At 34.8% G+C, this 23,415-nt stretch overlaps 1 protein-coding gene across 1 annotated transcript in view; it reads left to right on the top strand.

The window, feature by feature from the left end:
* NELL2 (neural EGFL like 2) overlaps positions 1-23,415 on the top strand; it is a 556,616-nt gene that overhangs the window by 413,770 nt on the left and 119,431 nt on the right. Inside the window, exon 13 of the mRNA XM_053719205.1 lies at positions 2,339-2,464. Coding sequence (XP_053575180.1) covers positions 2,339-2,464 — 126 coding nt within the window. The remainder of the gene's footprint in view (positions 1-2,338; positions 2,465-23,415) is intronic.

Here is a 23,415-nt window from a genome sequence, read left to right as displayed (position 1 = left end):
AAATTTAAAGTGAAGGGAAACTTTGATGAATGAAAGCTCGTTTTTTAAAAATACTATTAAAAACAGGGGCACTTTCATTCATCAAAGTTTAGAAAACAGCCGTTTTGTTTAAAAACTTACCTTTGTCTTTTTCACAGCCAGTGCAGCTTCCCCCAACCAGAGATCCTCTCTTCACACGTCATCAATGACTAATCTGGCTTCCTCCAATCATGGCTTTCCCCCCTGGGTAGTCATTGCCTGAGGTCATGCCGTGATTGGAGGAAGCTGGATTAGTCATTGATAACGTGTAAAGAGAGGATCTCCGGGTGGGGGAAGCTGCTCTTAATTTAAAACTTACCTTTGGGTTTTTTCACAGTCAAACGGCTGCTTTGTAAACTTTGATGAAAGAAAGTGCCCCTGTTTTTAATAGTATTTTTTAAAAAAGGGCTTTCATTCATCAAAGTTTACCTTCACTTTAAATTCAACACAAAAAATATAGTAAAGGGTTAAATGTGCACGTATCATGATTTGAAAACTCAAAACTGCAATCAGACTTACAAAGCAGTAATAAACAATATTTTTTTTATTTTTTGTATGTCATGCTCATTTTTCATTGGTTGATTTTTTTTAAATGTATTACTATTATTATTGTTCTTATTTTTTTATATGTTTTTGAACAATTTCAGACAGGTACTTCTTATTGGATTGGATGTCCATCTGTGCCTTAAATCTCTGTGTTAAATTGACTTTAAGAACTATCGATAAAAACCTTCAGTGCTTCTTATCTTGCATATTTTATTTTCCTATGTGCTTTAGGCAGTTGAATTTAAAGGATTTTAATATATTGTATACTTATGCAGTTTCATTACAATTTTTTCACCATGATTTAAATGACAGTAAAGTTCAAATTAAACATTCATAATTTAGAGCATGCAATTTTCCAATTATTAAATTTGCTTTGTTCTCTTAGTATTTTTTGTTGAGTACATTTACTGTAGGAAGGCTAAAAGGAGCTTATGAGTGGGCATGTGTCTCTAGCATTCTATGATAACAGTTTTTGCAGCTATGTATAGCATTGTAGTAGTATTGTTGCAGACACTGTTGTCTAAAGACCCGTGTATGCGCCTAATCTCGTTTAGGATTAATCTAACCTTATTAAAGTATGCCAAGTGCAATAAACAAAATTGATAGTAGGAGTAAATTGAAAAGTTGTTTAAAATTTCATGCTCTATCCCAGTTTAGTTTTGACTTTACTGTCCCATTAAGAACATAGCCATACAAGCAATACTGGAAAAAAAATACTATGATACGTTTAGATGCCTGTGGTATTTTTTTCCAGATGGACAAAAAGATTACATCATCCGAAATCTTACTAAACTGTTGGATTTTAATTTTGCACAAAATAACGTTCAGGTGTTCTATGCTGTTGTTAATGGACTCATCTACCAGATGTAAAGAGTCAAAATGCCCTTTACAAACTACTATTACCAAATGTGAACATTTTTAAAATATTTAAGAGAAATTTGATGAGTCTAATAAATATGCATATAAAATATATTAAATACTGAAAAATTATAAATTAAATAATTCATAATTCTAAAAAACATTCTGAAAAAAAATGATGTAACATAAACATATGTGTCTGATAGAGGTGTAAATTAAATAGTTTATAAAATATTTTAAATTATATTTGCCAGTCTTTTGCAACTCAATCAAAGGTGAAGGTAGCAAGTGAAAAACAAATTATGTATTGACTTTTAAACATTTAAATGATTGTTTTAACTACCTTATTAGAGAGAGAATTTTAGAATTTCCCTTTGGATATTGTGCAGGGGAAATGCATGATCAATAAAAGGGACATGAAACACATTTTTTTCCTCATGATTTAGAGAGGACATACAATTGTAAACAACTTTCCAATTTACTTCTATTATCTAATTTGTTTAGTTCTCTTGTTATTCTTTGTTGAAAAAAATACCTAGGTAGACTCAGGAACTGCTGATTTGTGGCTGCACATACTGTATGTACCTCTTTTTATTGGTTTACCATGTGCATTGTTGTTTTTTCAACAAGGATACCAATAGAACGAAGAAAATTAGATATAAGTAGATTGGAAAGTTGTATAAAAAAAAAGTTGTATGCTCCTATAATAGTGAAAGAAAATGTTCGGGTTTTATGGGCTTTTAAAGGAATCAGGATAATTCAACAATACAAATATTGAACAATTAGCTAGTGAAACTTTGTGAGCAAATCCATTTAATTAGCTTTACATTTGTATTACATTTGTTTTGAAAAGAATATTTTATTACTGAGAATGAGAAGAGATATTACGTTTGAACATTTTTTACTGTCTCCACAGATATTGATGAGTGCGCTGAAGGACGCCATTACTGCCGGGAAAACACTGTGTGCGTGAACACTCCGGGGTCTTTCATGTGCATCTGCCAAACAGGCTATTTGAAAATTGATGATTACTCTTGCACAGGTATGGGCACAGTCATGAAAATAATTTATATTAAGATAAAATCAAAATATAATATCATTGCAGTTTGTTTTCTGTTATAAATAAAAACAACCTTGTTAATAAGATCAGTTCTGTATAATTTGTTTCGAAGTAATTGATATGTTGCTCTTTAAAGAAAACAAACACATATATACTGAAACTATTACCTCACACCTTTAGCTGGGTTTTTATATAAAGCTAGAAGGTCTATTCTGTATTGCAACAGACCATAAAAGGTACAATACGTATCTTATACTATCCATCACATGGTTTTAAACTGTACCTTTCTTCTTCCCATTGTGCTCTGGTCACATCAATAGGAAGATGGGATGTCTTACTTAAAGGGACAGTCTACTTGAATTTGTTAATTATTTAAAAAGATAATTACTTTACTACCCATACCCCAGCTTTGCACAACCAACATTGTTATATTAATATACTTTATAACCTCTAAATTTCTGCCTGTTTATAAGCCTCTGCAGGCTGCCTCTTATATCAGTGTGTTTTATCAGCTTTTCACAGCAAGACACTGCATGCTCAATCCTGTGAAGTTATTTATGAAGCAGCACTATTTGGCTAAAATGCAAGTTTGTAGAAAGCAATGCGATAAGAGGGCAGTCTGTAGTGTCTTAGATGCAAGGTAATTACAAAGATAAAAGGTATAATAATATAACAGTGTTAGTTTTGCAAAAAAAAAAAAAGGGGTTATCTATCTTTTTTAAACAATACACATTTCTGGGTAGACTGTGTTTTTAAGTATTTAAATAGAAGGAAAGCACATACAAGGCCCAATGAAGCCTTGTTTTTTCTACCCATTAATTTGTTATTAATCATCCATTTTACCTGCTGTACTGAAATTTTTACAAATAGCTGATTTTGCATATGGTACCCCTACCTATACTGAAAGTTTCTAAACTTATAGACAATCTGAATAAAGTTAGAAAGTTGGTGTTAGGATGTAAGTAATTGGGCTTTGATACACAGACAGAGATAATATAAAGAAGCATGTGTGTATACAGAAAGTGATAAAATAAGGAGATTTTATTTCCCTGCAAGCTCAACCCATTTTAATAGGTTATGGGTTTAAAGAGCAAATTAAGATATTTCATAATACAAATAAACTTAAAAAAAAACATGTTTTTCATATATTTTTTACTCTGCAGCAAGTATAACAATTCATTGGAAACATATTAAGGGAGACACATTTTACAGTACACTGTCCCTTTAACTAGGTAGGTGAAAAATGCATTATTCAGAAATTCGTTCGTCAAATTAATTCCAAATATGGCTGTGGGTAGCAGCATTTGGCAATTTTTTTAGAAGTGTTAAATTGCAACACACAAAGATCTGGATTTCCATTTATGTGTTATACTTTAACACCAATATATCGGGCACTGAAAAACGCGGCCGTATTTAAAAAAATTTTGACAAACTAATATTCAAAACCAATTTTGCACATCCCTAACATTACCATTTTGTAGCCATATAATAGTAAAGCAAAAGCTCAAAATGGAAGAATAAATCGTATCTGATAGTCATGTACATCTGTTCATTCTAAAGAATAATGACACCGACATCCACAATAATTAATCAATGGAATAGCCACAAATTTAAACACTAAAATTGAGTAGATTTCAGCACTACAGTACGTATGTATTGTGGAATTATATGTTTATAACGTGTTATTTTTATGATTTCAAGCCCTATTTTTATGTGTATACAGATTTATAAAGTGAACGGAAATAAAAATTATTACATTGTAATGAAGACAAGATGCTAGTTTGTTTGTTTATGGTCTGGTTATAATAAACTGTCTTAAATGAATAGTCAAAATTAAACTTTTGTGATTCAGAAAGAGCATGCAATTTTGAGCAACTTTCTAATTTACTCCTATTATTATTTTTTCTTCATTCTCTTAGTATCTTTATTTGAATAGAAGCTTATGAGCCGGCCCATTTAGACACCAATCAGAAAGTGATACCCAGGTTCTGAACCAAAAATGGCCCGGCTCCTATGCTTACATTCTTGCTTTTTCAAATAAAGATACCAAGAGAATGAAGAAAAATGTATAATACAAGTAAATTAGAAAGTTGCTTATCCCCTTGAGTGCTAACGATGGCTAAGAGCTGTCGCTAGCACTCAATTACCTTTTTAGCAATCTGGGGGCTCCTACCGACTCCCACCCGGGGCTTCTTGTTACGTGCGGTGACGTCACACGCAATGACCTGATGACGTCACTGCGCAACTTTATTTAAAATTTACAATAGAAAATATATGGAAATGGGGCATGCTGTTTAGAAGCCTGTATCTCAGGCATCTAAGTAGCTACAGACCCCCAAGACCCACAGTTGTAAAGGTAATCGCCTAACCTTTCCAACGGTATAAGTCTTGGGGATCTGGGGGGGGAGAGTAAAAAAATTAAATCCAGCTTAGCACTCAAATAAATTGCATGCTCTATCTGAATCATGATAGTTTAATTTTGACTAGATTATTCCTTTAAATCAAAATAAAGAGAAACATGTTTGATGGAATAGGTCTTTACATTTTTGTGAAAATTAAACAAATTTAAATTAACGGGACATTAAAGTCAAAATGGAGCCTTTATGATTCAGATAGATCATGCAATTTTTTTACAATCTGCCATTCACTTCTGTTATCTAATTGGTTTTGTTCTCTTGGCATTCTTTGTTGTAAAGCATAACTAGGTAGGCTCAGGAGCAGCAGTGTGCAACTGGGAGCTAGCTGTTGATTGCTGCCTGGATATATACCTCTTGTAATTGGCATACCCTAAGTATTCAGCTAGCTCCTAGTAGTGTGTTGCTGCTCGTTCAAAAAAGAATACCAAGATAATTAAAGGGACATTAAATCCAATTGTTTTCTTTCATGATTCAGATAGAGAATACAATCTTAAACAACTTTCTAATTTACAGTACTTCTATTATCTAATTTGTTTCATTCTCTTGATATTCTTTCCTGAAAAGCATATCTAGATAGGCTCAGTAGCTTCTGATTGGTGGCTGCACATAGATGCCTCATGTGATTGGCTCACCCATGTGCATTGCTATTTCTTTAACTAAGGATATCTAAAGAATGAAGCAAATTAGATAATAGAAGTAAATTGGAATGTTGTTTAAAATTGTATTCTCTGTCTGAATAATGAAAGAAAATGTTTGGGTTTAATGTCCCTTTAAGTAAATTTTATAATAGAAGTAAATTGGATAGTTGTTTAAAATTATATGCTCTATCTGAGTCATGAAAAAAAATTTTTATTTTTTTTTTGGAGGGGGGGTAGATTCACATGCTATGAGAAGACTGATTTAGCTAATATGTGAGCATTATGCACCAGGTAACAAACATTAACGCATGTTGTTTTCCTAATATCCTTTTCATGTATAATTTATTGTGGCTTTTCATATCTTATAAAGTATTCTTACAATTTATGGTTGTAATAATTGATCATCTAAAAGAAACTCACCCAGGTACAGACAAGTATATTTTCTTTAAACCCTAGTATGCAGTGCTTACCATTGGACAAGTGTTCCAACGTAAATTAGATCCTTATAAAATGTTGAGCAAAAGTATTTCCATAAATGGAATGAACTATCTGCCAAAGATCAGATGTTGCTTGATACATTTCATCTCACGAGTCATGAGAGATACAGGAAGATAATTACTGAAAGGCAATTAAAAATAAAAGTAACAGATAACTTTAAAGATGATTACTTTGATCAGAAAAGACTCTTTATGCATTTGTGGCATAATGATGAGTATGACAAAAATTGCAATACATATCCAGTGCTATCATTTTGTAATATGTGTTTTATCTATGAAGAGTTTGTATATTATTGTAAAAATTGATATTAAAATTAATGTATACATATAGCAGTTCAATACTACATCTATAATTTATTATAGTTTGGACATTTTGTGTTAAATCTTGTTTTTTAAATGCTGAACAGATGGTGGCTGAACAGATTTAAAATGTTACTATATAGATTGGGCAGTCAATATAACCTATGGACTCAGAACTTTTTTGGAGCTATGAAGTTGTCAATAAAATAGATATAAAACCCAAAGTTGAGAGTTGTGCATAATTGAATTCCAAAAAAGATTGTTGCTATCAAGAAATGTGGATATTAGTATTTATCATTTACCTGTTAAACATGCAAAAAAAGTCCTACACCTTAAGTGGAGGGCAAAAACATTAGCAGTATTGTGCATTGATATCTCTTCTCTTTTTGAGAGGTGTTCCTATCGCTTGAGCGTTAGCCCAGTGCATGCTAACATCTGCATGTTGGATAGCTTGAGTGCACCTAAATCCCTCACATAATAAACTTCTACGAGAGGAGTGCAGTAAGATTCATGTTGGATATCACTTGAGTGCTAATTGTACAGCACGCCAAAACATTTTCAGCCACATTAAAGGGACATTAAACCTACATTTTTTCTTTCATGATTCAGATAGAGTATACCATTTTAAACAACTTTCTAATTTACTTCTATTATCTAATTTGCTTCATTCTCTTGATATTCTTTCCTGAAAAGCATATCTAGATAGGCTCAGTAGCTTCTGATTGGTGGTTGCACATAGATGCCTCATGTGATTGGCTCACCAATGTGCATTGCTATTTCTTTAACAAAGGATATCTAAAGATTGCAGCAAATTATATAATAGAAGTAAATTGGAATGTTGTTTAAAATTGTATTCTCTATCTGAATCATTAAAGAGAAAATTTGGGTTTAATGGCCCTTTAAGATGCTTTGGTTAAAATGATTAACCATCCAATTGTAACACCATATTGTGCACTATTTTTTACACAAGGTTGCATAAACAATAGCACACCCTACACTATCAATTGCTCTATACTTGTAATATAGCCCTGAATGAGGGTCTTAGGGGTGGGCTTAGTTAAGGGATCATTTTAGGTGTGGGAGTTTTGTGGTAATGGCTGATTAGCAGTTTAGGGCTTTTAGCATAGGGGCTTCTTTTTGTGTTGGAGGTTCTGGCTATTTAGGGATTAATAGCAGAGGGGGACTGTGTTGATTTTGGCAGTTTAGGTGTTAATATTGGAGTGGGCTTTAGCGTTGCAGGTGGCTATGATTAAGGGATTAATAGCGGACGGGAGGTTAGCATAGGCTTTTTCTGTTGAACTTTTGGTGCTTTAGGAGTTAATTGGAGAGGATTATTTGTGGGTCTTTATGGCTGTTTAGGGGTTCGAAGTGGAGGGAGATTTAAGATGGGGAGTTTTAGCAGTTTAGGGTTATATGTGTTAGAGGGTTAACCAGTTTAGGTATTTATTACTAAGGGTTAGGTAGGCTTTACTGATGGTGTAACCATCTGTGGTAACAGTTTACACTAACTTTTACAAAGCAATATTAATAACTGATTAACATGTGCATTGGGCATGTAGCTCTTAACCTTTAATATTAAAGTAGTTCTTGTCATTAGAAGTATGGAATACGCTCATTTCCCCCCCCCCCCCCCCCCCCAATACACAAAACATGTAAGTTTACATTTTTTAACCAATGACTTGTAAATAACTAAACAAGCAATCTACCCATACCTATACTATCTATCTATCTATCTATCTATCTATCTATATCTGTCTGTCTATCTATCCATACCAATACTATCTATCTATCTATCTATCTATATCTGTCTATATATCTATTTATCTATCCATACCAATACTATCCATCTATCTATCTATCTATCTATATCTGTCTATATATCGATCTATCCATACCAATACTATCCATCTATCTATATATGTATATATCTATCTATCCATTTTAAAGATAAATATTAAATACATATTAAGCTAAATGTTAATAAATAATATTAAACTGCTGACCCCAAAAAATAATTTTCTTTGTCTAATATCACGACAGGTTGTCATAAGAGGTGTCCTTATAAGAGACAAATATGTAAACAAGAGTCCTTCCTTGTAACTCAACAGCTATTAAACAGAATTTATTTAAATTTCTAATGATTATCAAGTCAAAATAAATAAAAGTGTTAATCAAAAATTGTTCTGACAATCAATTGAAAACATGTTCTAATTGAACATTCACCTAAATTTAAAGGGACATAACAGTGCAATGTAGAATGCACGTATGCGCCAGAACATTTTATATTTGCTCTACTACATGATTCTATGTGTTTAACCCCCACAAATGGGTTACATATATTGTTAAAGTCCACTTTAGCCCCACAATGCACATTTGCTGGACACTGCAAGTGATTAGCTGCTTCACGCATATACTGTCAATGAGTAGAAGTACATTGTCGCTACAAAGCAGACATAAATTATGTGTTTAGCCCATTTATGAGGATGAAAATGATGCCACTCCACAGTGCAAAAATAAAATACTTAACTGCATTAGAGCATTGGATTTTCACACCTTTGTTTCCCTTTAATATCTGGCTTATGCATTGAAAAAAACACAAGACGATATTTCATTGTGCAGAGTAACGGAAAAAGAATAGAAATATTAAGAATTTTAAGAAATGTATCTAGTTAATGTTATATAGGCTTAGATGTCGCATTCCTTTGCTTTCTGCAGTTTTCACTAGGCATCAATAATTTTTTTACAGTCTCTCAGAGTATACAACAAATTAGAAAACACATAAGGTACAAAATAAATAATTCACACGGTATACATGTAATAAAATAAAGCGCAGCATTCACGAGAAAACACAGTGGGTTTAGTTATTTTAGTATTCATGTCTTTTAAATAATTCTGACAAATAATTATTGTGGTGAGAACTTCCAATTTAACACATTAGTTAAAAAGGCTTTCATGAAGTTACAGAAAATATTGAGATTTACACTTGCATGAAAGGAGCAGAATACAATTATTAGTACTTTATAAGGAAATGGCCCCCATCTATATATCATATCAGAAGAATAATGAAGTGGTAGACAGTGCTCTGGATTCATTAAAGTATAGAAACTTCTCACTGAATTCAGTAAGAAAAAGGTTCTGGGACGGGAATTTCATGTGAGCTACATTTCTTTGAAAGTATTGATTTTCTAGAAATCAAAAAACAGCAATAATAATTGGGGTGCACTCACATATAATAATTGACTAACGGTAATGTGCTGGCAGTCATGGGAAACTTCTAAGTAAGAACGAAAGAGTAGATCCTGCAGGGATATCATTATGTAAAAGTATAGATCAAAAGGTGCAGAGAAGGCGCTCTGTGTGAAGGGAGAGTAGTAATCAAAGTGCTAAAAAAAGCACTATACCATATGAAAAAAGATGACGAATTCCAGGCAGCAAAGTAAAAAAGTAAAGAACAACTTTATTCCATAACGTTTAAAAAAGGACAAAACCAGGATGTCCTGTACAGAGCCAGCAAAACAAATGTTGGTTGAAACAGAAGAGGGGATGCTTCAAATGTCGACGTCCCGTATGCAAAACGTGTGGTTTCATACGTGAGGGCGATAAATTTGTATCTAGTATAACTAAAGAGGAATATGACATCAGATTTTTTATTAATTGTGCTACAACACATGTCGTCTATCTTCTCACCTGTGATCTCTGTAAAATTCAATATACAGGGAAAACCAAAAGATCCTTAAAAGATAGGTTTTTGCAACATCTTAGGTCTGTAGAGGATGAAGATAGCGACACACCAGTATCAAGACATCTCAAAACAAAACACAATTCAGATGTTTCTTCTCTTAAGATACAGGCTATTGATCATATCACAAAATGGAAGAGAGGAGGTAATAGGGAAACATTGCTGAACAAAAAAGAGATTTTTTGGATGTTTAGATTACAAACCAGTGAACCAGATGGACTAAACATCAGACGTGATCTGGATGTGTTTACTTGAGTTTATAACATCAGCATAGGCCTTTTGAGATTAGCATTTACCTAATAATGTTAAAAAAAAATTTTTTTATATATCATAAATTGATTAGTTATTTAAAGCTGCATCTATATATTGCTTCAACCGGTATTCATACTGCTTTATATACAGCAATGGGGTTATGATTTGTGCACTTTTATGTCTTATTTGTAATATTACATATGTGGAAATCCTATGACTTTATCAAGATGTATATATTATCTTTATTGAGATAGTGATATTATTCATATGTAAATTTCCATAGGATTTATTCATGGTTAATGTATATACTTAGGAAATGTTTTGATGTTGTGAATTGTGTTTGCTCATATTGTGTATATAGGTATCCAATCAGGTATTTTATTACTGTGATGTAATGATCTAGCTCAGCCTTAAATGGGCGTATGAGCTGATCCCCAGGTAAGCAGTGATCAAGTGCACCTGGTGCACGAAACATGTCTGCATGGGGATCTGCTCACTTGCCTGGTTGGTAGAGCTTTTGCTGGCTCTGTACAGGACATCCTGGTTTTGTCCTTTTTTAAACGTTATGGAATAAAGTTGTTCTTTACTTTTTTACTTTGCTGCCTGGAATTCGTCATCTTTTTTCATATGGTATAGTGCTTTGTTTAGCACTTTGATTACTACTCTCCCTTCACACAGAGCGCCTTCTCTGCACCTTTTGATCTATTTCTGTTTTTGGCGTGTGTGGCTGACACGCCTGAAGAGGCTGCCTACCTGATTGGATTGCTGTACACAGGGGTGTGTCCCCCTCCCACTCTCCATTGTGCCGGGCTCCGTTCACTCCACAGGACTGCGGGAGGAGCGCAGACTACACAGTGATACACTCGTGTTTGGATTATGTAAAAGTATGGCTGCACACTTAATGTAAATTATTGTATTGTATTAGAAAAATTAAAGTCCAATGTATGAAACATACACAGTCATCTAAAAGCTTTAGACTGTTAAATAAACAGTGTGACAAAACTAGGCCAGCATTGCAAATGTTTAAAGGCCACAACATGTCCTCAAAAAATGTAGTGCATAATAAAAGTCCTTACTGCCACCAATATAACATGATATACAACTGCAGGTTTTCCCAAAAGTTCAGGCACTTAGTGTAAAAGTACACTCTGAAAAAATACAGAGGTAGTGTCACAAAAAGGTCAAAGCTTACATGTTGCTATAATGTGTAAGAGGAGTGACACTCAGGACTCACTATATTCAAATAAAAGAATTGTGGTGGTATTTTTTTTAAACTGGTTCTCTTTTTCCAGGAGTACAGTTGTATGATGTGTTAACATTCTCACTGCACAGGTGTCTATGACAAATAAGTAGTATTACTACCATCACAATTTTCACTCAGCAATTAGCAATTGTATCACTCAGCACTCAATATTTGACAAATTGGATTATGATGGTGTCTGAAGATTGTTTCAAACTAATGTCCAAGTCAGCTGCGGGAAACCCAAAGTCTGTAGAACACACACGGATTTACCAAAGAGAGTAGCTACATAAAGTTTTAATGGCTGGCCTAAGGGTTTAAATGAAGCATCTCCTAGTGAACCGTTCTATACAGAGGCCTAATTAGATGCTTAGATACAAGATTACTTGATTCCCGAACGGGCTACATCCAAGCCCCTTAGTGACTTAACTACACTGTGCATGTTGGTTTCTCTTCTGTTGAGATCTCTGCTTGGTTCTTAAAAACTGAGGGACAGCAATACATTATTCCCAGTAGAGTTAACACCTGTATTTGCTGACTGTTTCAAGAACATAGCAAAATCCAAGTACTAGATGTTTTTTCTAGTGGTCTAAAAGATTGTTTTCCATTTTCTGCCACTTGTCTTTGCATCAAAGAGAGCTCACACTTAGGGAACAATGTTAAAAGCATCATAATAATGGTAATATTTTAAAAAGGGATCCGTCTTGCGATTGATATTGGCTGGGAAATGTTATAAAGGGTTGAAATCTGTGTTTGAAGGCAATCTCACCAAGAGGAATTTTACTATACATCTCTGTCAGAAGTGATGCTTCTATGACACTGGTGGTATTTTAATAGCAGCATTGTCACCTGCCTTTAAGGTGTAATCTAAATGATCCCTTTACACTGTATTGAATGACAATACACTAACACTGCATTACGTATATGTATTATATTGTATATGTATTATATTGTAAAATGTTATATTATATATGTGTTCAGGATATATATCTCCCAGAAAACAGTAGCCATGGCTATTTCACTTTACCAAAGAGCATTTTTTAACTTTGTCCTGTGTAAAGCTGTTTTGGGGAATTTACTTTTTTCTTTTAATTCTATTTTTATAGAACTGTGTAAAACATATTATTTTGGATTTTTTTATATACAGGGAGTGCAGAATTATTAGGCAAATGAGTATTTTGACCACATCATCCTCTTTATGCATGTTGTCTTATTCCAAGCTGTATAGGCTCGAAAGCCTACTACCAATTAAGCATATTAGGTGATGTGCATCTCTGTAATGAGAAGGGGTGTGGTCTAATGACATCAACACCCTATATCAGGTGTGCATAATTATTAGGCAACTTCCTTTCCTTTGGCAAAATGGGTCAAAAGAAGGACTTGACAGGCTAAGAAAAGTAAAAAATAGTGAGATATCTTGCAGAGGGATGCAGCACTCTTAAAATTGCAAAGCTTCTGAAGCGTGATCATCGAACAATCAAGCGTTTCATTCAAAATAGTCAACAGGGTCACAAGAAGTGTGTGGAAAAACCAAGGCGCAAAATAACTGCCCATGAACTGAGAAAAGTCAAGCGTGCAGCTGCCAAGATGCCACTTGCCACCAGTTTGGCCATATTTCAGAGCTGCAACATCACTGGAGTGCCCAAAAGCACAAGGTGTGCAATACTCACAGATATGGCCAAGGTAAGAAAGGCTGAAAGACGACCACCACTGAACAAGACACACAAGCTGAAACGTCAAGACTGGGCCAAGAAATATCTCAAGACTGATTTTTCTAAGGTTTTATGGACTGATGAAATGAGAGTGAGTCTTGATGGGCCAGATGGATGGGCCCGTGGCTGGATTGGTAAAGGGCAGAGAGCTCCAGTCCGACTCAGACGCCAGCAAGGTGGAGGTGGAGTACTGGTTTGGGCTGGTATCCTCAAAGATGAGCTTGTGGGGCCTTTTCGGGTTGAGGATGGAGTCAAGCTCAACTCCCAGTCCTACTGCCAGTTTCTGGAAGACACCTTCTTCAAGCAGTGGTACAGGAAGAAGTCTGCATCCTTCAAGAAAAACATGATTTTCATGCAGGACAATGCTCCATCACACGCGTCCAAGTACTCCACAGCGTGGCTGGCAAGAAAGGGTATAAAAGAAGAAAATCTAATGACATGGCCTCCTTGTTCACCTGATCTGAACCCCATTGAGAACATGTGGTCCATCATCAAATGTGAGATTTACAAGGAGGGAAAACAGTACACCTCTCTGAACAGTGTCTGGGAGGCTGTGGTTGCTGCTGCACGCAATGTTGATGGTGAACAGATCAAAACACTGACAGAATCCATGGATGGCAGGCTTTTGAGTGTCCTTGCAAAGAAAGGTGGCTATATTGGTCACTGATTTGTTTTTGTTTTGTTTTTGAATGTCAGAAATGTATATTTGTGAATGTTGAGATGTTATATTGGTTTCACTGGTAAAAATAAATAATTGAAATGGATATATATTTGTTTTTTGTTAAGTTGCCTAATAATTATGCACAGTAATAGTCACCTGCACACACAGATATCCCCCTAAAATAGCTATAACTAAAAACAAACTAAAAACTACTTCCAAAACTATTCAGCTTTGATATTAATGAGTTTTTTGGGTTCATTGAGAACATGGTTGTTGTTCAATAATAAAATTAATCCTCAAAAATACAACTTGCCTAATAATTCTGCACTCCCTGTATATATTCTATTTTTATAGACAATATAATTTCACACAATTCGGAACTGTTTTTTACGTATAATATTGCGACTGCATTCTAACAAACATCGTATTAATATATAGCACGTATGTTACAGTGCAGTCACAATATTATTAGTAAAACATGTTCAGTGCAGTGGGAAATTATATCGGCTATAAAAATAGAATATATACCCCTTAGTGACCACAGCACTTTTCCATTTTCTTAACGTTTGGAACCAGGGCTATTTTTACATTTCTGCGGTGTTTGTGTTTAGCTGTAATTTTCTTTTTACTCATTTACTGTACCCACACATATTATATTCCGTTTTTTTCGCCATTAAATGGACTTTCTAAAGATACCATTATTTTCATCATATCTTATAATTTACTATAAAAAATATAAAATATGATTACAAATTTGAATAGAAACACACTCTTTCTAACTTTGACCCCAAAATCTGTTACACATCTACAACCACCAAAAAACACCCATGCTAAATAGTTTCTAAATGTTGTCCTGAGTTTAGAAATTTGCCAGTATATTGCAATAAGTACTAGTAGCACTTGGCTATTTCCAAACTATTATTTTTTTTTCAAAATTAGTGATAGTTACATTTTAACACTGATATCTGTCAGGAATCCCTATATAACACTTCACATGTATATATTTTTTTAAAATAAGACAACCTAGGTATTAAACGTGGGGTATTTATTCATGCAACCATTTTATCACCATTCTATGCCAAAGTTTGAAAGAAAAAAAAAAGTGGTATTTTTTTGGCAAAATAGCAATTTAAGAATACATTTACTGAGAACATTAAGGGTTACTGCCAAATAACACCCCAATATGTGTTCAGCAACATCTCCTGAGTAAAGTGATACCACCCATGTATAGGTGTGTCTGGATCTCTGGGGGGTTAAACGGCCTTAATTTTAGGGGGCACATTCCAGTTTTCCAACTTGGATTTTTTACATCTGTTATCATGCACCCATGTCCTATTTGGGACATTTCTGAAGCCGGCCAATGTAATTTACCCCCATCAAACCATATATTTTGAAAAGTAGACACTCTAGGGTATTTGAAACACTTTCCATGCACTAATTCAACCACTATTCTTTGTCACACGTTTGCGTAGTCTTTTTTTTTTTTTTTCACACACATTGTAATTTAGGCATGGATTCTCAGTTCCTGTTATGTGTAACTGACAAAAAACTCCTCAATATATGTTCAACTACATCTCCAGAGTACAGTGATATACCCCATGAATAGGGTTTTCAGGTTCTCAGGGGGCTAAAAGGCCTTATTTTTAGGGAGGGGGGCATTCTAGTTTTTCAACTTGGAATTTTCACATCTCATGACCCATGTCCTATTTGAGACATTTTTTTTTAAACCATATATTTTTGAAAAGACGACACCCTAGAGTATTTGAAAAGCTCGTATTTTAACACTTTCCATGCACTAATTCTACCACCAGTCTTTATCAAACTAGTGCACAGTCATTTATTTGTGTTATTTTTAACAAACATTGTAATTTAGGCATGGGTTCTCAGCTCCTGTTATGTGTTACTGCCAAAGAAGACCCCAATATGTGTTCAGCAGCATCTCCTGAGTACAGCGATACCACCTATGCATAGGTTTGTTGGCTTGTTTGGGAGGTGCAATGCCAAATTTCTGACATGTGTTTGTGATTTGTTTTCACATTTAACATATCTTCTTTGCCTATCTTCTTTTTGGGGGATTTTTACATACCCCAATTTATTTGTTTTGTCATGAATGTGCATTTATTTGAAAAGTTGACACCCCAATGTATTGTATATGGCATGTTTTGATGCCTTTGATGCAACTCCAAAAAAATGGAGAACGTGTATGGTGGTAATTATTCGATTTTAATTTTTACACACGCATTGCTTTTTTACTATGATTTAGGAGAGTTTGTTGTAAGTTATTGCAAGAAAACACTCCAAGTTGTTTTCTGCAAGACCTCCTGAGTTACACCCATGCCCCCATGCATAGGTTTGCCAGTATTTTGGGAATGTTCAGTTACAATTGTATGACTTGTAATTTGAGTTGAAAGTGAGAGTATTTTCTGCTGATAGGCCTATCTTTAGTTTGGGGCCTAATGCATACCCCAGTTGTATTTATTGCTATGAAAGTGTATATATTTGAAACGTTGAAACCATAAGGTATTGTATAGGGAGTGCTTTGATGCAACCGTTTTAGCCAAAAAAAAATGGAGAAATTGTATGGTGGTAATTTCTCAATTTTCATTTTTTATACACAAATTGCTTTTTGACTATGATTTAGGAGAGCCTGTTGTAAGTTATTTTAGAACTTAAAAAATATAGAACAGTGAAATTTTAAAATCTGGCACAGTAAAAGTAAAAAAAAAAAACTAAGAAAAACAAACTCAGTAACAGTAAACGTAACCCAAAAAAACGCTCAAAAACACCACAATGGCAAATGTAAAATAAAAAATAAAAAATGTACCTGTGTGTGATACCGCTTGAAGCAGACCCCAATGCAGGCTGTATTTAAGCAATACAGAATTGCAATACATTAGTTGTCATACTGAACATGTCTCGAAATAAATAGATGTTATAAAACAGCATAATTGTAACAAGATATAACAACCAAAAAATAAATTATTGTAGGACTATATAATATCTACAGGAATAGGACTGTCTCAAGATAAAATAGTATGTAGAACTTAAACATATAATATAGTACCTTATATTATGATATTTTTATGACACTTTATATAATTGCATTTCTCCTTCAACTATGATAAAACAGTAAGTAGATTGTTATCCCTAAATAGTGAATCGGGCCTCTCATGGACCCATAATATGACACTGTGCACTGAGGGTTATTTGAAAGAGAAACATGAATAATAAGACAGGGTTTCTAAGGGATGCCTTTTCCCATGCTTACCTAGTAAGCTATATCTGTTGGGGGGGGGAATTCTTGGTGAAATAATACTATGGAATAAGAGGTTGAGACCAGTATGTGGTCCTCTGCTTATGTAACATATTAATATTAAGCAGGTGGTTGACTAATGTCTATCTAAATCAGTGTAAAATAATCAAATATTGGTGTCAGGCTATAATAACTGACATGTACCATATCTGTATAGTGTTGTTTCTTGTAGTATAGCTAAAATAATTGCCCTGCTGTGTAGTGATATCTATTAGATTCTTAATATTAGGGTTGGTTACAGTTTATTCAGATATGGAGAAACCTTTGTTAAATTAAATAAATCTCCACTATTACTCTGGATACATCGGTATATATAACCTCTCTGTATCACCTTGCCTCGGCCGCTGACAGCACGACACACTGATAGACCATTATAGAGAAATGAACATCTTTGATAGACACTATCTCTGAAGAGGTTATAACAATGTATGTTTCTCCTACAGTAAACATTCTAACATATGTTTGTATTACATGGAAAAAGGAACATATAGCTTTGAAGTGTTTAAACAAACCACACAGCAGAAGATGTCAGTATTTAGTAAGTAGCAAAGTGTAAGGTATCTGTTCCATATAGGTTTGAGAATCTAAGGCATTTAACACTGAAATCCTCAATAACAGTTCCTGTCGGTAGTGGGAATTAGCAGCGCGAAAACTTATCTAGCTGTATTCTTGGCAAGCTCCCTTTGAGCAATATAGCTAACTAATGCTATGATCTGTAGATATTGTTATGGCAACAACTGACACTCCTAAAGCATATGAAGAGAAACATCTAAACATTTTAAGCAAAATGAATTGAGTAATCAGTATAGACAGAGCCCACAACTATCAAGCTTAAAACAGTATGGGTCTATTTTGTAGCCAGAGAGCTTAACCATTAATCCTGTGATAATAAATTAGTTAGTCAACATAACAGTAACATCATTTTATATATTAAGTATGTATATGATAGGAGTAGACTCCAGATTAGAGGAGAATAGGGGAAATATCTGAGAGTCTTTCATACTTTTGCTATTCATAATCATAAGATTAGTGTCGCCAACAAGTGTAATACAGATATAAAATAGTAAATACAAACAATAACTTCAAACCTAGACTTTCACAGAGATGAGTTGAGTCAAGTGCATGACACGTTTCCATGCAATGTAGGTATGGTGTTTAAAAAGGCCAGAGTGTTCCAAACTCAGAGTGATATTGCTTGAGGAGAGGAGGGAAATAATATCCTCTCTACCCCACTCCTTGTTTCAGTGTCAAACAGTCACCTAATTGTGAATAAGAAACCTCAGTAAACCTGCCACATATACCAATGACCTCTACATTCCTCCACTGGCTCCTGAGACGTAACTCTGTGTTTCTGTTCTTACTGTTGAGCGGATGGCAATCTCCTACCGGTATGATGTCTGCTTTAGGATTAGTGCATGTATCTAGTTCCTCTCTCATCGGACGCAACGCCACTGCGATGGCTCCCGCATGATCGATCTTTTTGCTCGTGTATAGAGCGCAGATCCCCCTCCTGGGCCACAGCTGCACCACTCCCAGTGTTGTTATCGTATGAGGTAGAAAAATCTTCTAGCTTGTAGCTGTAGTGTTAGTCTGCCACCTCGGCCATGTCCATATTCCGGCTCGACAGAGAACTATAGTACCGCATAGGGTTTGGCAGCTCGATAGGCATCCATAGTGTAAAGTCCTCCTTGGGGTTATCCCTCTTTGCTTGCAGGGTCGTGCACAGCATAGCTCAGTTTCTCTCTTTTGTGGCATGCAGGAACAACTACTTGCTGGAGGCGGCCAATATGGCTGCACATAGGCCTCTATGGGATTGCCGTTATACATGGAGGAATCCATATTCTCAGGGTTGAGATCGAGGAGCTGGTCATCTGCTCTTGTATGTGCCTCATTACCTTTTGCCACATCTGTACAAAGCTTTTGCAGTGCCTGCGTGAAGTCTAGAAAGTGATCATAAAGGAGCTGCGTCACAGCCGATTCACAGTCATCCAAGGCATCCAGCATGATTGTAATTCTGATTAACTCTCAGGGCCAAAAGTAACCAGTCGGTCTCTCAAGTCTCCAGTTTCTCTGAGTTTTATAAAGCTCTCCTTTTAGTATATTTAAAGGTTTATAAGATGAATAGGCCAACTTTTTATCACATTGGAGCCAGGAGCTCTTCACATATACGTCTTGCTTCTGTAGTAGCTGGCACCGCCCCCCCTATATGGGGCTATTTTATTAAAAAATAAATATATTTTTATTATTTTTTTAATTTATTATGTTATTTTACTAAGTGCCTCAACCCACTGAGGCACCTAGCACACTTACAGACCATCAGAAGCCTGCCGATGGCTTCCAATGCTCTGCCTGAATGCTGGGCTCCACATGAAGTGAAACCGGAAGTGATCGCTCCGTGGGAGCGATCAAAATGGAACCCAGCAGTCAGGAACAGTATTGCAGGATACATCAACGTCGAGGCATCGCTGCAATACTGTTTGAGCGGCTTGAAGCAATCTCGATCGCTTCCAGCGCTCAGATTACCCGAGGACATGTCAGGCACGTCCTTGGTTCTTTACTGACAGCCTTTGTAGGACGTGCCTGACACATCCTCGGTTGCCAAGGGGTTAAAATCCCATCAATTCCAAAAAACATGTTTTACACAGTGCATAGTAAAAAGAAAACACACACAAACAAAACGCATATACGAAAAAGCTACGGTCTTCTATGGGATATTAATATCTTGAAAACAAATTCTTCCTAAAAAGAAAAAATAAAACACAAGAAAAGTTAAAGCACACTTATTTAAATAACGAAAATTATTAACGTACATATTATAGAATTTTACAGTAAAATACATAGATATAATACAGTGTATGCACTTCATCCCTCAACTCCTATAGGTTTATTATTAAGATGTTTTTTATTTTTGATCATATACATAGAGAATATATAGGCATTCTGTTGGAGATTCATGGGCATTAAACTAAATGAAACTTAGTTTACAAATTTATTATTTGAACTGTTACTACACAGAAACCAAACCATTTTTATACATAATAAACACACATTCCCCATTTTGTGAGCAGGCTTTGAATACATACCCTCTCCCCACTGCCAAGATCATTGGTGATGAGGGTGGATTTTTGCTCAAACAGTGATCTCTATAGTTTTCTAAGTTGATGAGACAACTTTTTTTTATAAAATATAATTGGAACCACAGACTAGCGACGCAAAAAAGGTTGGGGATCTGATGATCCTTTTGTCATCTAGCCCTTAGACCCAAAACTTTCACCAGTAATTGAGAAATGTTCCTGCTTAGTCGCAATTAATTGCATAAACTTTAAGTTTTGAGGGTAGTTCTGTCTGTCTTGTGCATTTGTTTTTCTATGGTTAACCTTTAATTAATGGAGGGAAGAGATGGGCTGTGGATTGTCTTTTTTTCCTAAAGTTCACTCCTTGACCCAGAGTTTGGCTTGATTTTAAAATACATGGGCATTGCCATTTAAAGATATATAGGAGGTATTGGCAATGTACTGTAATGCTTCTGCCTAAATGAATCTGAATTATAAAGGTTAAGCAGCATTTTCTATAATCCTTATTCTACCCATCTATTTTTCTCTTGCAATACAGCTATTGTGATTATCTGAGGGAGATGTCTGCCTCATATGTTGAATTAAAATTGACTGAGATGTCTAATAACTATTATCTAAAAAAATATTTAATTAACTACTCCAGATTTCACATTTGGTATTATTTTGTCAATTTGGTGATTTTTTTTTTTTTACATCTTCAGGTAGAGCATACAATTTAAAAACAAAACTTTCCAGTATACTTGGTTAATTTGGTTCATTCTCTTAGTATCGTTTGTTTAAGGAGCAGCAATTCAGTAATGGGAACTAGCTGAGCACTTCTCGTGAGCCAAGGACAAGAGGCATATATGTGCAGCCACCAATCTACAGCTAGCTCTAGGAAATGCATTGCTTTCCTGAACCTTTTCAAGAAATGATACTTAGAGAATGAAGCAAATTAGATTATTAAGTGAATTGGAAAGTTGATTAGAATTGCATACTCTATTTTATTCATGAACATTTAATTTTGACTTTATTATCCCGTTAAGTCCCTTTTATTTTCACCTTGTTTGTGTTGCTGCCCTACCTGACAATTTTGGATTGTCTGACTTTGACTTTGTCCCTTTGGCATATCTAATTTTTACTGACTGTATTGCTCCACTGCTCCAGTCAAAGACACCCAGTTTATATCACTGTATTGCTTCAGTCACAGATACCCAGTTAGTGTCCTTGCATTGTTTCATTTACAGACACCTAGTAGGGATGGGCAAATGTTTCTCAACATTCGAAAAATGAAACAAATTTTAACACATTCATTAGTTAAAATCGATTTTCGAATGTTCGGTTTCTAATTTTACGATTACATTCGAAAATATTTGTTTCAAAAAATTCAAATTTTGATATTTGTTATAGTATTTCTAATGCTTTCTTTAAATGTAATATTCGAATTATGCAATATTCCAATTTGAAAAATTCGAATTTATATATTTGTTATAGTATTTCTATAATGCTTTATTTAAATGTAATATTCGAATTATGCAATATTCGATAGAATAGAAACATTCAAATTGCTATATTTGTATCTATTATATATCAATTTACTAGATTCCCTACCACATGACCTATTGAACTTCTGAATAGTATTTGTTAAATAGAATGGTAATTTCAAAATTTCGAATGTGGACATTCGATCTAATTATAAACATTTGAATTCAAAAGTGACATTCGAAAACTGTAAATAGCATTCGATTATAGAATTTTTAAGAATATTCTTCGTATCAACATTCGGATTTGTAATTCAAATTTTGGTAATAACATTCGTTCTAACATTTGAATTCAGAAATTTACACATTCGCCCATCCCTAACACCTAGGCATATACCCGCATTGCTCCAGTCCCACACATCCAGCCTATAGGTCACCCTGTGATTCTGCCTTTCTGTGTCACCTGAGTTTGAGTACAGTTTGTGTCTATAGTTGAGAGAGAGAGAGAGAGAGAGTGTTTGTAGACTGTTTACCTAAGCACTATGTACTTTAGGCTAGTCCCAGTATAATTAGTCTTACAATATAGATCTCCCTTACCTATACTATCTTATTTAATAGCTAAGTGATGAGACATTCTGTGTGCACATATTGGCCTAGATTTAGAGTTTGGCGTTAGCCGTCAAAACCAGCTTTAGAGTCTCCTAACGCTGGTTTTGGGCTACCGCTGGTATTTAGAGTCGTGTAGGTAAGGGTCTAACGCTCACTTTCCAGCCGCAACTTTTCCATACAGCAGATCCCCTTACGTCAATTGCGTATCCTATCTTTTCAAAGGGATCTTTCTAACGCCGGTATTTAGAGTTGTGGCTGAAGTGAGCGTTAGAAATCTAACGACAAACTCCAGCCGCAGCAAAAAGCCAGGAGTTGAGCTTTCTGGGCTAACGCCGGTTCATAAAGCTCTTAACTACTGTGCTCTAAAGTACACTAACACCCATAAACTACCTATGCACCCCTAAACCGAGGTCCCCCCACATCGCCGCCACTCTATTAAAATTTTTTAACCCCTAATCTGCCGACCGCACACCGCCGCCACCTATGTTATCCCTATGTACCCCTAATCTGCTGCCCCTAACACCGCCGACCCCTATATTATATTTATTAACCCCTAATCTTCCCTCCCTAACATCGCCGACACCTAACTTCAAGCATTAACCCCTAATCTGCCGACCGGACCTCACCGCTACTCTAATAAATTTTTGAACCCCTAAAGCTAATTCTAACCCTAACCCTAACACCCCCCTAAGTTAAATATAATTTAAATCTAACGAAATAAATTAACTCTTATTAAATAAATTATTCCTATTTAAAGCTAAATACTTACCTGTAAAATAAACCCTAATATAGCTAAAATATAAATTATAATTATATTGTAGCTATTTTAGGATTAATATTTATTTTACAGGCAACTTTGTAATTATTTTAACCAGGTACAATAGCTATTAAATAGTTAATAACTATTTAATAGCTACCTAGTTAAAATAATTACAAAATTACCTGTAAAATAAATCCTAACCGAAGTTACAATTAAACCTAACACTACACTATCAATAAATTAATTAAATACAATACCTAC

Source organism: Bombina bombina, chromosome 6 (genome assembly GCF_027579735.1).
Source record: "Bombina bombina isolate aBomBom1 chromosome 6, aBomBom1.pri, whole genome shotgun sequence".
Classification (NCBI taxonomy): domain Eukaryota; kingdom Metazoa; phylum Chordata; class Amphibia; order Anura; family Bombinatoridae; genus Bombina; species Bombina bombina.
The sequence above is the reverse complement of the archived record's forward strand: the minus strand, read 5'-3'. Positions and strand labels throughout refer to the sequence as shown.